Below are 16721 nucleotides of genomic sequence, written 5' to 3'. Positions count from 1 at the left end.
CTACACATGTACAGCTCCGCGGTATGGCCATCCTCGTTCCCAGAGCCTACGATCTTCTGGTCAGCGGTTGGATCGTAGGCCCTGGTAACAGCCGTTACCGGATGTCGTGAATTTCACGACATCCGGTAGCGCACGCTCAGTGTGATAAATTACCATTGCCCTTGCTTAGTATTATTATTGCTCAGTACTGCTCAGTATTAGGAAGTAGAGACAAATGCGCAGAAGCGTAGCATTTTTCACCTTATAGCGCATCAGGTTTTCGACAGCCAATGAAAAAAAAGATATTTTTGGATGGACCAAGAGCCACTCGTTCAACAATTTAAAAAAAAAGCGTTTGGGCTCTGGGGACGAGAATGCGATATGGCCTGTACCTCACGCATGCGCATAACCATATCAATCGGGCTTCGGGGTTATCAGGCCTCGTCAGATTAGGTCAGACTCCGTGCAAGCGCCCTCTACTGCCTAAGCGGATGCAAGGCAACCGTGAACGCCAATTCCACATTATCCACAGCCACAATGTTGGTTGAGACTTAGGCATTGTTTACAGCGTAAACACCACAGGGAAAGATGGAAATTAAATCCTACTCTTCCCGTGGGGTATATTGTCTCCAGAATTGAAGAAAGAAATACTGCTCTTTTGTGGAGTCAATGGGTTATCCTTATTAGCCACGGACAATTACAGCAAAATGAGGAAAAAATTAATTCTCGGTTTTCACTGTCACGCCATTGAAAAAAAAAATCAAAACCATTCCATGAATGAAGTCAAGAAATTGACATGGTATAGAGGATAAATAAATAAGGCATCTGTCCAAGTGTCAGGTCTGTGCGGCATTCCGTACTCGAGTTATTTGACAAAATGTTCCACATAAATTTATAGAGCTTAGTATGGAGACGCCATGTTTGTGTCCCTCTGAGGGGCACAAACATGGCGGCCAGAAATACGAAAAAACATCTGGAGTTCACTTTTGCCAGAAAAGAGGTTTGTTTGCCCTTGTGAATTTTCGAATGTTTAGATTAATATTACTCCTCAAACTTAAATTGTTTAGAATGCTGAAAATCACCCGAAGAGTCATTTTAAAGATACGGAAAAGCTCTGTCACGGCCATCCTCCTTATGTCACGCACGATGGAAACTCGGAAATTGAAACTGTTTTATTTTCAAAAGGAAGCACGACATCGAGCTAAGAAATTGTGAACAGACATATTTTTAGGTAATCTTTTCTTGAATGAAGGTAAAAATTTTGTAGGCCTCCCAGTTTTGAATTCTAGATTTTGGTGACGTCACGTGAAAACCGAGAATACGAGCACCTGGGTCGTAAAAATATTTGTTGCCCCAAGGTCACATTTAAAGACAGTGATACGAAGATTACGAACTGTCTCTTTATTTTTCTTTGGCCTACTAGCTAAAGCAAGCGAACCATGCGAGCGAGGAGGGCGGAAATTGCTCCCTCCGTGAGGCAATTTTCTCGCGCGCTCTTGGTCTGCTCCCTTTATTCTCCCTAAAAATATAAGGGACTGTTTGTAGTCTAACGAATACGTGGTGTCTTTCAAGTCCTGGTGTCAGCCAGGGGCCGAACCAATGAGTGCCACTCCCCTAGTAATTTGGCTGTAGGCATGCGTAAGACACGTGCGTGGAACTTATTTCCATCATTAGATTTGGAACTAGCCTTCCCGTTGAGCTTTGGCAGACAAAGTCTTTTGTAGCCTTCAGGGCTATTTGTACAATCACTATTTATGTATTATTTGTGTTATTAGAAACCTCATTTGCATTTACTTTCAACATAAACGGTGAACGGAAAGTTCGCTAGTGATGCACGACACTTACAATTGTATAACTGGTAGGATTGATAATAAATATCGAAAGGCGTCAGTAATGATTAAAGAAAAAACACATGCTCTCAGTGCTTTTCCCTTGTTTAGTCCCTCCAAGGTTTTTGGGTTTAGAGTTTTTGCTCTACTTTGTAAGCCTTTCAGTTGTTTTTAAACTGCGCGCGTTTGAGAAAAAATACAGAAATAAATATTTCAATCTTCACGTAAAATGAATCAGTTTTATCTTTAACCGATTGTCGAGAGTCTTGGCGATTAGGAATGGGCCTCAGGTAAAGAAAAAATGGCAAAACCCCAGGGGTGTGCCTGTGGGGTGTGGGTGAATGGTAAAAGTAAGAATGCAACCATGCATGGTAGACGCTGACGATATATCAGACCACACAAATTACACCTGTAATATACTTCCTCTTATGAGCCTCACGCTAAACTAGTTCCATGTGTCAACAGAGATCTAGAGGATGTGAAAACGGTGTGTTGGAGCCACTATGCGCCTCTTATGAGTGTTAGCGGTGTCTGTTTTAAACGCTTCAAAATAATTATCACCATCATAGATCAAGTAATAGTGACTCGGGAAGAAGTAAAATAATGAATGAGCAGGCAAATAAAATAGAAAGAGTATCAAGGATAAAAGAGCTGTCAATTTTGGTACGCAATGCTTGCTAGACCTGTGCATGCCTCACAGAGAAAAGGGCTAGCGTGCAAAAAAGGTCTGTTATATACACCTAGAATGATGTGTTATTCAGTGAGTGGCACAGGCATACTCAGAAAAAGGAAATTCAAGTACTACTACATGGATGCGAACATATGACCAGCCGGTTACAAGTTCAGAGGCTCCACCACTGAGCTTTCCACGCTTCACGGCTCGCAAATTCGTGCTCTCCTCTAAATCTCAGTTTGACCCAAGACAAAAACACACTCAACTCTGGGTGTGGCTCGCTTCAAGCCAAGCGTTCGGTTTATTCTGGAAAAAGCTAGAAAATACAGCATATAAACATAGGTAAGCTACAAAATCAACCTTGAAACATACAGCTTAAAATCCTAAAACCTAAAAAAAAAACCTAATTGAACTGGGTTTGTGGAACAACAGCTGGGTGAAAAACCTCCCCGTACGTCCACTGGCTCCTAGGAGGAAAACCCCAGGCCAGCTGTACCCCATATTCAACGGTCCCCCGGGTAAGACCAAGGAAAAAACTAAAGGCCTAAAGCCTGAGTTACTGATAAACGAGAAGACAAAGAGCCATCCTTGGCCGACTCACTAGACCAACGACCATGTCTTTTAAAAAGGCGATCTGGAATTCCTGCATTGGCGGCAGTAGCCGCGCCGCCACTTCTAAGACTGTGAGTACCAATAGTGGTAATATCAGATACAATGTCCTTAAAAGCTTCTAACACTAGTTCTCTTAAACGAGAGTAACTTAAACCTTTACATCTAGCTTTATATCCATACTTAGTTTTTGATAACTGACAAAACAGAGGGCTAAGTGGGGCAAGATTAGCTCTTTCTAAATAACGACGGGTCAAGGCAACAGGGCAAGAAGCTTTACCAGATGCCGCTATAACGACCCAAGCCCCATCCCTATACTGATCAGTTTTGCTAGATTCTATGAATAGATTTAAATAGCTACACTCAATCACGACGTCTGAACGATTTAACTTAGCCAGTTCATCAAAGCGTAGAAAAGCAGCAAAAGCTAAAATACAAATACAGTCGGACCTCTATTAAGCGGCCACCCTCCATTAAGCGACCAATTTCCAAAGTCCCGAATTATTATTTTGTCAGTAAAGTGCTGTATTCGATACCTCTATTCAACGGCCAGCCTCTATTAAGCGGCCAGTTATCAAAGTCCCCAGGGTGGCCGCTTAATAGAGGTCCGACTGTAACAACAGAACGAATATTATACAAAGAGGCCATCGGATCGGCCTTAGAAGAAACTAAATGTTCAAGCTGAGAAACAGTAATTGGCTCCTTCTTGGAAGTGCGATGGGCCAGCATACGCTGCGCACCAGCAAGAACATTCTTCACTAGCGGATGATCTGAAGGAGACGGCTCACCACTCAGATAGTGCATCCAAGCAATACTGTGGACGGCAGACTCCAGAGGGGACGCTGTCTTTGCATCAATCATCAAGAATCGCAGGTAAAGAGCAAACTCAAAAGGCGATGCTGGAAAAGCTATCAAGGAATGACTCTGCGCCCAGGATTTCCATCGGTTGTAAGAGGCGGTATACTTGGCTGACGTGCCAGGGGCTCTGCTAGCCAAAACTACTCCAGGTAAAGATTCCGCCAGGGAAGATAAGGCAACATCGTTCTGAGCAACAGCTTCCCGAAAATTCGTCCACATAGAAGAGTTGAAAACATCTGCAAAGTAAGACAATAAAAAGAACACAACACACAAATGACACCCCCCCCCCCCCCAAATAATAAAATAACCCAAACGCTAAATAAGCGAGACCGAGATGAAATAACTAACCTCACACCCGACTATAAATACCCTAACTAATTACGTAACCCACATACCAGCGCACATACCTAATCAAACAAAAGATACCGATGAGAGCATATTTTCCTGCTAATTCCAGAGTCAAACGCAAACAAAATACTACTCTCCTCTAAATCTCAGTTTGACCCAAGACAAAAACACACTCAACCCTGGGTGTGGATCGCTTCAAGCCAAGCGCTGCCCAATCCGAGAAGACGAGAACGGGGCCAAAAGGAAGAAGAAACACACCACCCCTATAAACTAAAACAAAAGAAGCCACCCAGTGACTACACGCAAGCCACCCACTTACATAAGAAATAAAACTGATAATAAGGCTGACAAAATAGCGTGAGCCACCCACTGGCTACGCGCGAGCTACCCACTGGCAAACAAAACTAAAGAAATCTGCGTAAGCCATCCACTGGCCACGCGCAAGCCACCCACTGGCAGATGAAATGGAACTAAAGAAATCTGCGTTAGCCACCCACTGGCAACGCACAAACCACCCACTGGCTATAAATAAAAAACAAACCAAAACAAAAAAGAAAAAGCAAAAAACAAGCCACCCACTGGCAAACTGAAGGCCACCCACTGACCTCAGACCAACAAAAAATAACACAAAAAAACTTACGAAACTGACGCAGATGAACAACGAGAACACCAACCTTGAACACTAGTACAGAAACCGGCATTAGAAAAACGCGCAGATCTGAAATTAATACGAAGAGCCAAAATCCTGAAATTAAGATCCTCTCTCCCAAATACACCAGAACTGTGACGACCGATGCAGAAAGTAGACTTCAAAGAGGGAGGTCTACCCAATCCACGACAAAATGAGCCAGATGAAGACCGTCGGATGTAATAAGAGGCCAGAAAGGAGCGGAACGCCAGAGCGGGACAATCAACGAACCTTGGGCGCAGCAAGACCTCATGTGCTTTAACACCCCCCGGAACAAGGTGAGGTGGCGGACAAAGCCAGTTGTTATCGAAGCTCCACGACCTGGTAAAGGTGTCCATGGCTTCACAGCGAGGATTCCAAAACCTGGAATCAAATCTAGGCAACAAATGGTTATGTTCATCAGCAAAACGATCAATAGAATGAGGCCCCCATTTCAAGTCTAATAAACGAAAAATGTGAGGACTAACGAACCAATCGTCGAAGTCAACAATACGACTTAAATAATCCGCCTGCTCGTTACTTGATCTGGGCACCCATTCCGGCTCGATAGAGATACCATGAAGAACGCAAATCTTAAATATAAACTTAGCCTCTTCTTGCAAACAAGGCTTCCTACTACCAACGTCAATAATATGGGCAACATTCTGGTTGTCCGTGTACCACTTGACACATAACCCTGCGAGCTTAGGCGCAAACGATTGCAATACTTTTCTAACGGCCAAAATCTCCCCCATCGCAGAACTCCTCATCGCTGAATCGGCAGACCAAACGCCTTGAATCGCCACCTGGGGCCCAAGCTCAACAATATAACCGCCATATCCGGTATCACTCCGGCATCCGAATATGCCACTCTAACTGCACTGGATTTGAACCAAATACGACGGCCATTAAGACGAGCTAACTTGGACTGCCAAAAAACTAATTCTTCCACGACCGAGCTTTCAAGTGAAAAAGTGGAAAACCACGACCTTTGAGCCAAAATCTGAGCGTACATTGAACGGGTCATCAAACGCACAATGTTCCCTATGGCCAAAAACATAGAGATCAGCTGTCCAGCAATTCCAGCCAGATCCTTAGCGTTTGCAAGAGGAAGGCCGAGAACGCGCAAAATACTTTCTTGAAGCTTCGTAATCTTCGAAACAGGAATTGAAATAATGAAAAGTCTGAAATCAAGATGAAAGCCAAGCCAGGTACCGACCTGCGACGGCTCCCACACGGATTTTTGAAGGTTCACAAAGAAACCGCCGAGGTCCAACTCAGAGCGACATAAGCGACTGAGCCCCTGGCAGGCAGCTTAATCGGGACTCCCACTAATACCGTCATCAAGGAAGGTTACGACACGACGGCCAAGCCCACGCCAATAATTAACAAGAGAACGCTCTAATTTAGTGAAAATGTACGGCGTCGAAGACAAGCCAAAAGGCAAAACATTAAAAACAAAATACTTAATCTCTGAACCATAACACCAAGAAAAACCCAAATACTGGTGATGATCAGGAAAAATTTCGACATGATGACATCAGGATTTAAGATCAAAGGTAAAGAAAAAATAACCCGACTAAAACAAATCAAACACAGTGCGAATATCTTCGTGGCGAACAGACTACTTCCAAACAAAACGGTTTAAAAAAGAAAGATCCAAAATAAGTCGGCATTTGCCACTGGACTGCTGAACCACGTGCAAGGGGTTGATAAAGTTGGGCGGATAATCAACTTCGGAAACACAGCCACGCTCAATTAACTCTGAAATGGCATCATCAACAAAATCTTTAAACTTGAAAGCCGACGATCTATTAGGAATAACAAAATTCTCAGGAAAATCGATGAAAGGGATTTTGTACCCTTCAACAATGGTGTTAATGATAAAGTCAGAAGCACGAATGGAATTCATCCAAAATTCAACCTGTTCCCTGAGGGAACCAACCTTTTTCAAAATCAAAAGCATCACTTGTTTGACTTATCTAATCTTGATGAAGAAACGATATTGGGACAGTTGTTTCTCCAATGTCCTTCTGAATCACAAGCGAAGCAGGTTCCTTTCCTGAACTGAGTTCTGGGTAGAAAGGCGGCTTGGCGAAACTGAAAAGGGGGGACGAAAGGACTTGAAAGCGTCGTCAGCACCGTAGCGTGGATGAGAAACAAAAGAAGAAGAAGAAGAAGAAGAAGAAGAAGAAGAAGAAGAAGAAGAAGAAGAAGAAGAAGAAGAAGAAGCATTATTAGACTTGTAATTAGAAGAACCCGATTTAGCTCGCGATTTCTCTCGTTTAGATTCAAGGGCCTTCTTCGCCGATTTTTCCGCTTTAGAAATGCGCCGTTCATCATCAGGAGTGTCTGCCAAGTCATCCGTCACGTAGGCCGAAACCGTAGCCCAACCACACTCCGATCGATCGGCAAGCTTAATCAATTTTTGACGTGCAGACAAAAGCTTCTTACCTTCTTCCAGTTCTTTCTTAGCCTTATCCAACTTCTTCTTCTCAAGAGCGGAGATAGCTGAATCAAATTTGGCCTCTACAGATTCGTTGAAGTTGAATTGCTTCTCGTTACCAACTTTCTTCGACTTGACAGAATGATCTACTTTAAACTTTTTAACAACAGATCGCACGCAGTCTTCTTGATCTTCGGAAATGGACCTCTTGATGTCCTGTAACTTCGCATCAACGCGTTCCAAAATGGTTTCTTGAGACTTCGCAAGACGTTTGACAAACTCTTCCTTGTTCATGACGATAACTAATAACCCGAACGCTGAATAAGCGAGACCGAGATGAAATAACTAACCTCACACCCGACTATAAATACCCTAACTAATTACGTAACCCACATACCTAATTAAATAAAAGATACCGATGAGAGCATATTTTCCTGCTAATTCCACAGTCAAACGCAGGAAAATACTACTTACTGCGATTCGCGTCTCTCTCCATGATTTCATTAGTAAGAGTACAAAGACTTATGAAGTCTATGACAGCATCGTGCTGCATATCTCTGAGACAATTAATCAAAACGGCATAATAAAGTCAGAATATCATATATTGTTAATTATGCTTTAACAAAAATACTTTTATAAAAATAGTATGCAAATAGAAAAATTAAATAGTCTTTGTACAACCAACCATTCGTTTCAACTGCCCACCGATGCAACACCACAGTTTCGTTTCAAACGAACTCCATTATTTATTTGGAGTCCAGGACAAATTGAAAGTGTCTATGTTTGCCTGCTGTGTGATTCGCATAACCTTTGCAATTCTCTAACACCCCCTCTTGCTTTGTAATCACATTATGTAACCACAAATATCATGTTCGCCTCCCTTGAGTAAGTGTTCAAATTTTCGCAAAGGTACGTAGACTAAGTACAGTCAATATATATTTTTCTTTGGGATAGTAAAGCAAGGGAACCAAAAGAGCGAGGAGGGCGGAAAAGTTTCCTGTGTAATGCAATTTTCTCGCGCGCTCTTGGTCTGCTCCCTTTACTTTCCCTAAAAATACAAGGGACTGTTCGTAGTCTAACTAATACGTGGTGTCTTTAAAGTCCTGGTCTGAGTTGCTCGAAGCATGGTTAGCGCTAATCATTGGTTAGGAGGTATTAAAACCTATAGGTTGTCATGGTGTTTAACCCGGGTTAGCGCTAACCATGTTTCGAGCAACTGGGCCCTGGTCTCAGCCTGGGGCCAAACCACGCTAATGAGCCCAAACAAGGAAAAGTCCTGTCCATGACTGCCACTCCCCTAGTAATTTGGCTGTACGTATACGTAAGACACGTGAGTAGGGTTTTTGGAACTCATTCACGTCACTAGCTATGGAACTAGCCTTCCCGTTTAGCTTTGGCGGGCAAACTCTTTTGGAGCCTTCAGGGATATTTATACAGTCTCTATTTATATATTATCTTGATCAGTAGAAACCTCATTTAAATTTACTTTCAACATAAACGGTGAACGGAAAGTTCGTTAGTGATGCGCGACACTTACAATTGTATAACTAGGATTGATAATAAATATCGAAAGGTATCAGTAATGATGTAAAAAAAAAAAAAAAAACAGGCGTGCTGGGTATGTTTTTCTTCCACAACGAAGAGGGGTCATTTACCCGAAAAGTTCGTGTTGTTTAATCATTACTGACACTTTTCGATGTTCTTTATTTTGTCATTTTCACCCCGACACACGAAGTAACGTATATCGGAGAACAGATCGGTTGAGTAAGGAGGACGAATATTCAGTGCAACATGACCATATTTGGGCAGTGTTGCAATGTATTGAATGATGAGGTCTGTTAATTCGACGATTTGCTCCAGTGGTGATCGGACTTTCGCTTGCACACGTTGAAACTCTGCGACTTCAATTTCATATCCTTCCTCAAAGGGAAAAGGAGGTCAAAGCAGGCCCCTCTGGCTAGGGAATTCCAAATAATTAATGTCTGCTAAAACATTCTGAAATTTGACACAATATTTCGATTTTACAGTATTAAAGGAAACAAAAAAAATAGTTCGAGATGGCGCGGTTGGTGTTGATTTTAACTTATCCTAGTGGAGCTAAGAAAACCTCACTGGCCGAAAAAGTAAAAAATGCGTACACACACAAACGTTACATGTAAGAAATTCTTATTTCAAAAATTATCAGTAATTTTACCTTCAATTTGGATGGTTTTCCAAGTGGTCGATTCAAATCAAATAACGCTGTTCTGGGTTGCTTTGAGTAAATGACATTATTTTTACATGAGCTCGGATTCCATTGTTCTTTTCGGGGGGAATATATTACATAACCCCCAAATCAACTGTCTGAAAAGAGCTGGGCTAATGAACAGCTAATTTAAATGCGAGGGGATTATGTGCTAATATGCAAGGGGGATAAGTCACTTATCCCCCTCGCATTTAAATTAGCTTTTTATGAAGAACAAATCTACAAATTTTTATTTGGAAATATTAAATACAACCTACAATTTCTAAAATTTAACGCTGCAAACCTATTCACTCTTTACTTCATATACAGTTGAAATTGAAATTGCACAGTGAAATTAAAATTACACTGTTTGGAGCTACCACGAAAGTGTCGCTGTCATTTATTGGTAACGAGTTTCGCTCCATAACTCAGTCATCCTAAACTAGTGTACTCCATGAAGTTGCCCTTTTAGTGTTTTGTGGTATTCTTGCATCATTCCTCGCCTGCTTACAGTAGTGATCCCTCGGCCGGAATCTTCTTTATCTGTAAAAAGGTCGGTCAAAAGATCCTCGGTGCGTAGATTGAAATTATCAACTGCTTTCTCGTTGTTTGCACCCGCAAATAAAGATTCAAAGTTGTTTTCCGAAAGCTCAATTGAGGTGCTACCACTAAAACTGCTTTAAGTAACAAACAGTTCTGACTCTGAATCACTCAACATTGCTAGCCTGTTCTTAATGCTGTTACTGCATGACTCGTTTTAAGAAGGCAACCTCGTTCTAAGGTCATTTCCCTTGTTTAGTCCCTCCAAGGTTTTTGTGTTTAGAGTTTATTTGCTCTACTTTGTAAGCCTTTCAATTGTTTTAAAACTGCGCGCGTTTGAGGAAAAAAAATCAGAAATTAATATCTCAATTTTCACGTAAAATGAATCAGTTTTATTTTTAGCCCATTGTTAAGAGACTTGGGGATTGGGAATGAGCCTCAGGTAATGAATAAATGGCAAAACCCCAGGGATGTGCCTATGAGGTGTGGTGGATGGCGACAGTAAGAATTCAACCATGAACCTCTCAAAAGCCTCAACGCGAAACTAGTTCCATGTGTCAACAGAGATCTAAAGGATGCGAAAACGGTGCGTTGGAGCCACTATGCGCCTCTTATGCGTGCTCGTGTTAGCAGTGTCTTTTAAAGGTTTCAAAATAATTATCATCACCATAGATCAATTAAAAGTGAATCGGGCAGAAGTAAAATAATGATAACAGGACAATAAAATAGAAAGAGTATCAAGGATAAAGGAGTTATTAATTTTGGTACGCAATGCTTGCTAGACCTCTGCAGGCTTCACAGAGAAAAGGGCTAGCGTGCAAAAAAGGTCTGTTATATACACCTAGAATGATGTATTATTCAGTGCGTGACACAGGCATACTCGGAAAAAGGAAATCCAAGTACTTCTAAATGGATGCGACCATATGACCCGGCTGATAACAAATTCAGATGCTCTACTACTGAGCTTTCCACGCTTCACGGGTCGCAAATTTGGGCTTACTGCGATTCGCGTCTCTCTCCATGAATTTTAATAGTAAGAGTACAAGACTTATGAAGTCTATGACAGTATAGTGCTGCATATCTCTGAGACAATTGATCAAAACGGCATAATAATTTCAGGATATCGTATATTGTTAACTATGCTTTAACAGAAATGCTGTTACAAAAAAAGTATATATATAGTAAACAATTAAATGATCTACGTAACAAAGTAAAACTGCAATAGAAACGGGACTAAGCTATTTTAGCTCCGAAATTTGACTCCTTATGCCTTCTCATGGAAGTCTTCGTTGCAAGTGCTAATATTAGTAGAGAAAACAATTATGACTACAGAAGCCATCGTTCATTTAGAAATACAGTTAATCTACTTATACTTTTATAAAGCACTGTACAGTTTGCGCACACCTGCACACAATCACCTAACCCACGCTTTGACTGATAAACACTTTTAGACAAGTTTTTAAAACACGAATGGTTTCTTGTAACGAAGTCTGCGCTCTGTTTCACTTAAAATTGGAAATGGTTGCCATTGTTGATACATAACCTAATCCAAAGAGTCCAGGGAGTCTAAGAGACGGATATTTGGTTTTATCAACTGACATAACAAGATAATTTGGCCACCGTAAAAAGAGATTCGAGTACTGACGTTTCTAGTGTTAGACCTTCGTCAGAGCGAATCAAGGAATTGTGGGATGTATGTTAGTGAGCGGTGGAGATATGCTATTGGTGGGAGCATACTAACGTGGAAAACAAAAATAAATAAGCCGAATGAAAAGCTATCGTTGATTTCCTGGGGAGTTAGAGTGCCAATTTGGAGGATGAAGTTTTGGCTCAGCTTTCATTCAAATTGGCACTCAATCCCCACAGAAACAACAAACGCTTTTCACTCAACTAAGTTATTTCTGTTTTCCACGCTACCACGCTCCCACGAATAGCGTAGCTCCACTACTCACTATGTAAACCACAATTTCTTGATTCGCTCTGACGAAGCGCAACACTCGAAATGTCAAATCTCAAATCTTTATACAACCAAGCATTCGTTTCAACTGCCAACTGATGCAACACCACAGTTTCTTTTCAAACGAACTCCCTTATCTCTTTGGAGTCCAGGAGAAATTTAAAGCGCCTATGTTCCCCTGCTGTGCGATTTCCATAACCTTTGCAATTCTCTAACACCCCCTCTTGCTGTATCATTACATTATGTAACAACAAATGGCCTTATTTGCCTCCCTTGAGTAAGTGTTCATATTTTCCTGAAGGTACTGCCGTACAATTAATGGGTACACTTCGGTAAACTTCTACCGTCTTGCATTCACGTTATGTGTTGATCAATTCGAAACTTCAATATCCATCCCCACGGATATACCCTAGGGAATTTGACTCAAAAAAACTTTCCCGAGTTTGGCAATTTGAACTTTACTCGATAGGCTGAGAACTTGAATGGCAAGAGTCGAGTTAATAACATGCTTCGTGCAACGGAATACACCGAATTCATTAAGATGGCCGCCACGCGGTTGAAACTGGGACCTGGTACCAGTGCGAGGCATGTCTGGCTTGCTAAAATACGGAGAGACGAAGGCGAATACTTTAAAGTTAAAGATATAACTAAAGTCCGCTCTTTGCACCTCGAATCAAGTGAAATCAAGAAAGGATTTGATGGTAAATGGTCGCAAATGTCACGTCTGTCCTAAAATGTCTCGACTCCGTGTTGTCCTAACCCGCGCCAGGCTCAATACCGTGCGGGGGACCTTTTAATGAATTCGGTGTATACACGTGGTGGTTTAATTATGAGAAAGTTACAATATATTGAACGATGGGGCACAAAAAATAGGACTTCAAAAACTTTGTGGCATTTTGCGAGGTATCTATGAAAACTATGAGTGCAAAGATTTGAAGATTTCATACATTAAATAACAGGTCTTGGGGAAGAGCATTTGACCGTCAACCAAGGCACTTGGTAGGGTATTGGAAACTAATTTTTGGCCTTATACGGCGGAAATTTTCCCAAGCAAATCTATAAAAGTTCAGTTGGCTGAGAAAGGGATATTGCAGTTTCGAATTGATCAGCTACCTAAAAAGACACTGAAAGTCTGCCAGCATTTTCTACAAATTCAGCTTAGCATAAAGGAGGCAAGGATATCGTGTAGGATGCTTAAAAGGTAAGTATTACAATTATTGGTCCATTATTGAAACGTTGCTAGGAAATCTTATCTGCTTGTCTGTATTTTTCTAATTCAATTTAATCCTGTTTAGATGTGTTTTTTTGGCACCTACGACAACCTTCAACTGAACTAAGGCCTTAGACCTCCTCTATACAATCCACATAAAAGTGTGCATAGAGATCATCTATCAGGAACATAAAAATAGGAATTGGATAAGAATAAACCTAATTTGAATAAACATAAAACTACCATCTAATTATTGAGCCGTGCTACTCGAAGGGAAATACTGTACTGTTGCATTCTCTGATAACTATTTCACTCACTATGGCAACTGATAGTAATCAGTCAAACTCATTGACCGATTAAACGTTTTCGAGAATCAGAAAAAGCACATCTCGAAGATCTTCACTCTTGGAATTAGTCTCTAATCTAAGTGACCTTTACTGGTAATTTGGCTACTTCAATCGCCTATAAAGTCCAGTTTGTTCATACCTATGATTAATCCAAACTTGGGCTCGGTTCAAACGTCGAACTTTACGTGTGCCGAACAAAAGCTATCGTTTTGCTAATTTGCATTAGGCACATGTGAAGTTGAACCTAACTGATGAGTGCAGCCAGCGCCACGTTTATCAGTCTATCAAGCACAACTTGAAGATGAGCTGTCAAATCTTTGTGCTCTTGAGGACGCCAAACTTGTCATATTTGCTTCGTGGGAAACACAACTGGTTTATTGTGTGTTGTTGCCATCTGGAAGAGGCAAAAATGGACAATTACTTGGGTGTCAACTAAAATTGAAAAGATTCAAGGTACAAACCCTTTCAATAAAATCTGAAAATGTAAACAAAGAAAACAAAACCATATACAGGATAGGATATAGCACAGAGACATAAACCAATTACAAAGAAATGACAAAAAAAAAAAAACAATACCACTTTAAAGGCACACCGTCACTACCATTTTGCAGTACTTGGGTCAAAACTTTTCAAATATTTGACAAGGACCTTTTTGCCAAAATGAAAATGCTCTTACAGCATCGGGAAGAAAATATTGAGGGATTTCTACAAGGAAAACAACCTATTACCTATCAGTTTTTAGCGACTTCTAAAAAATACACAGGAAGAACTTGTAACAATCAACTTCCATCCTAGGCGTCCTCAGCCAAATATAACTAATACTAGGTTCCATGCCCTAGCAGGGTCAGTGTTAACAGAACAGAATAATTTTTTCAAAAAAAATTCCCTTGATTCAAATATCATCAACGAACAAATATTGGTAGGCAGCTTTCGGCCTAGGAATTTAGTCTTGCAGAGAACGTAATAAAAAGAAATCATGATGCAACTATAAGAGTACAGTCTAAATAGTTCCCTTGATGCTTTGAGTTGGCTGCCTGCGAGTACATTAAAAGTCAGCATACGTTTGTACACTGCGCTATAACACGTTTCAGGCCTAGGGGTAGATGTTGTCATCACACTTGCTAAAAATTGCAGTGAACAGGAACTGTGTTACTAAATACCTTAAGTACCTAGAAGCGCAGCTTGAAAGTTATCTAGAATTTATTTCATTTTTTTTATTCTCAGGATCAGTTTTAAAAGAAAGAACAAAACAAACCTGATATTAAAATTACAACTTGAACGCAGCGACCCAACGAAACGGTATCAAAAGTCAAGTGGACTATATTTCCTATGTAATAAAAAAAAGAAACTCCTTGAAAACCTAACCTACCATAAACCATACTCAGCATCTTCTCAACAAGAGCTTCCCAGCTGTACCGCTCCTCATAGTTTGTTCGCAGTGTTGCAATCTCTTGAAGACGCTGTGCTCTACTTTTCTGGCGAACAGACGCGATTGCCTTTGCCCATTCCCCGGGGTTTTGAGACTCAACGACAACTGATTCGCCCAATTGCAGATCTCGGAGTGCCTCCCCGAATCCTGAGTTTCTGCTAACGAGGATTGGAAGGCCGGCAGACAACGCTTCAAGGGCAGTTAGCCCAAAACCCTCTGTTCTGGAAGGCATGATTGCGAGGTCAACCTCACAAAGCAGATCTTTCAAGCTTTGTCTGCTTTGAACAAATGTTCTTACAATCAGCTGATCTTTGGAAATGCCACACTGGAGCAAGCGGTCTGCAACTTCGTCTTGCCCTCCTTCAGGTGCGCCCACAAAAATTAGACAGTAAGAACTGTCCTTCAGCTTAGCTACTGCTTTTGCAGCAATGTCGTATCCCTTGAGACTAAAGTCTGAATCACCGCGGCCAAAGGTTAAGACTTTAAACTTGTTACCGTCTCGTGTGGCTTGCTCTATCTTTAAGAAGTCATGGAATGTGCCCGGAGTCAGCTGAATGATGTCTTGGTGTTTCTTGCAGGATCGTAGGTAGGATGAATACGCCTCCATCAACTTTGGCCCAACAGCCACAACAAGATCTGCTAATTTGCAAAGGTCTACTTCAGCTCTGTTCTTCTCGTCACCTTTGGCAACGGCCCCGTCGTAGTTCTTGTACATACCGAGTTCTTCAGGCGCAGTGTGAACCACTTGTGCCCACTTACAACTGTGAGACTCTCTAATGATTTGGGCTTGTTTACCAAGCTTTGCTCCATGACCCAGTACGATGTCAATGGCAAGGTCGTTTGGGGGACAGATCAACCAGTCAAGAGGATCCGGAAAGCCTGGACGCCTCTGTGCTTCCCGAAGCGCAATGGTGTATCTTCCAGCATCTTTCTTGTCTTCTTCACCACAGGCAAATTCTGGTACTAAGAAAGTGACATCAACTTGGGGCTGTCTCGCCAGTAAGATAGCGAGCGTTCTGTTTATGGTTGACAAGCCACCCTTAGACGAAACCCACTCACTTGCCAAGAGAGTCACTTTCAACGCTTTGTCTGCAGTCCCTGCAACAGTTTGTGGAGCTGAACCTTGGGATGCGGCAAGCATGATGGAAGGACACCATTCCTGTAATTTTCAAAAGAAAAAAGCGATTGTCACAAGAAGACAAATATCCTTAAAATGGATTTCAAAATATAGGGAAAACTTTTTAAAGTATTTAAAATTTCGAAATAAATTTAGAGCTCAGCTCAAAAAGAATTCATTTCGATTACCAGTTTCGAAATAAATTTTAGAGCTCAGCTCCAAAAAGAATTCATGACGATTACCAGTTGACTGCTGCCTCAGCTTAATTCTCGTTTTACCTGTACCTCTCGGTGCTCGCTTACTCTTGAGTGGAATAGATACAAGTAATAATCCTAATCACAATTCACCTTTAGCTCTAGAACGCTCATTTACATAAATGATCAGCGTTTGGGATAGTGACTCTATCCCGAATATGGGTGGACAGCTTACCTTTGAGGAAAGGAAATGTGCTCAATTACCGTCTTTATGTATTTTGAGGTATTTTATAG

The 16721-nt window shown here is 41.3% G+C and overlaps 2 protein-coding genes across 2 annotated transcripts in view; both read right to left on the bottom strand.

Moving 5' to 3' along the window:
- Positions 1-16721, bottom strand: part of LOC146481044 (uncharacterized) — a 185587-nt gene that overhangs the window by 161545 nt on the left and 7321 nt on the right. The gene's annotated exons all lie outside the window — the stretch shown is intronic.
- The window catches only part of LOC146481036 (uncharacterized), a 175559-nt gene continuing 172769 nt past the window's right edge, over positions 13932-16721 (bottom strand). Inside the window, exon 13 of the mRNA XM_085108740.1 lies at positions 13932-14081. Within this exon, the coding sequence (XP_084964866.1) occupies positions 14062-14081 (20 nt within the window). The 3' untranslated portion in view covers positions 13932-14061. The remainder of the gene's footprint in view (positions 14082-16721) is intronic.

Source organism: Pavona decussata, unplaced genomic scaffold, assembly GCF_977016875.1.
Source record: "Pavona decussata unplaced genomic scaffold, jaPavDecu1.1 SCAFFOLD_51, whole genome shotgun sequence".
In the NCBI taxonomy this organism is placed as follows: domain Eukaryota; kingdom Metazoa; phylum Cnidaria; class Anthozoa; order Scleractinia; family Agariciidae; genus Pavona; species Pavona decussata.
The sequence above is the reverse complement of the archived record's forward strand: the minus strand, read 5'-3'. Positions and strand labels throughout refer to the sequence as shown.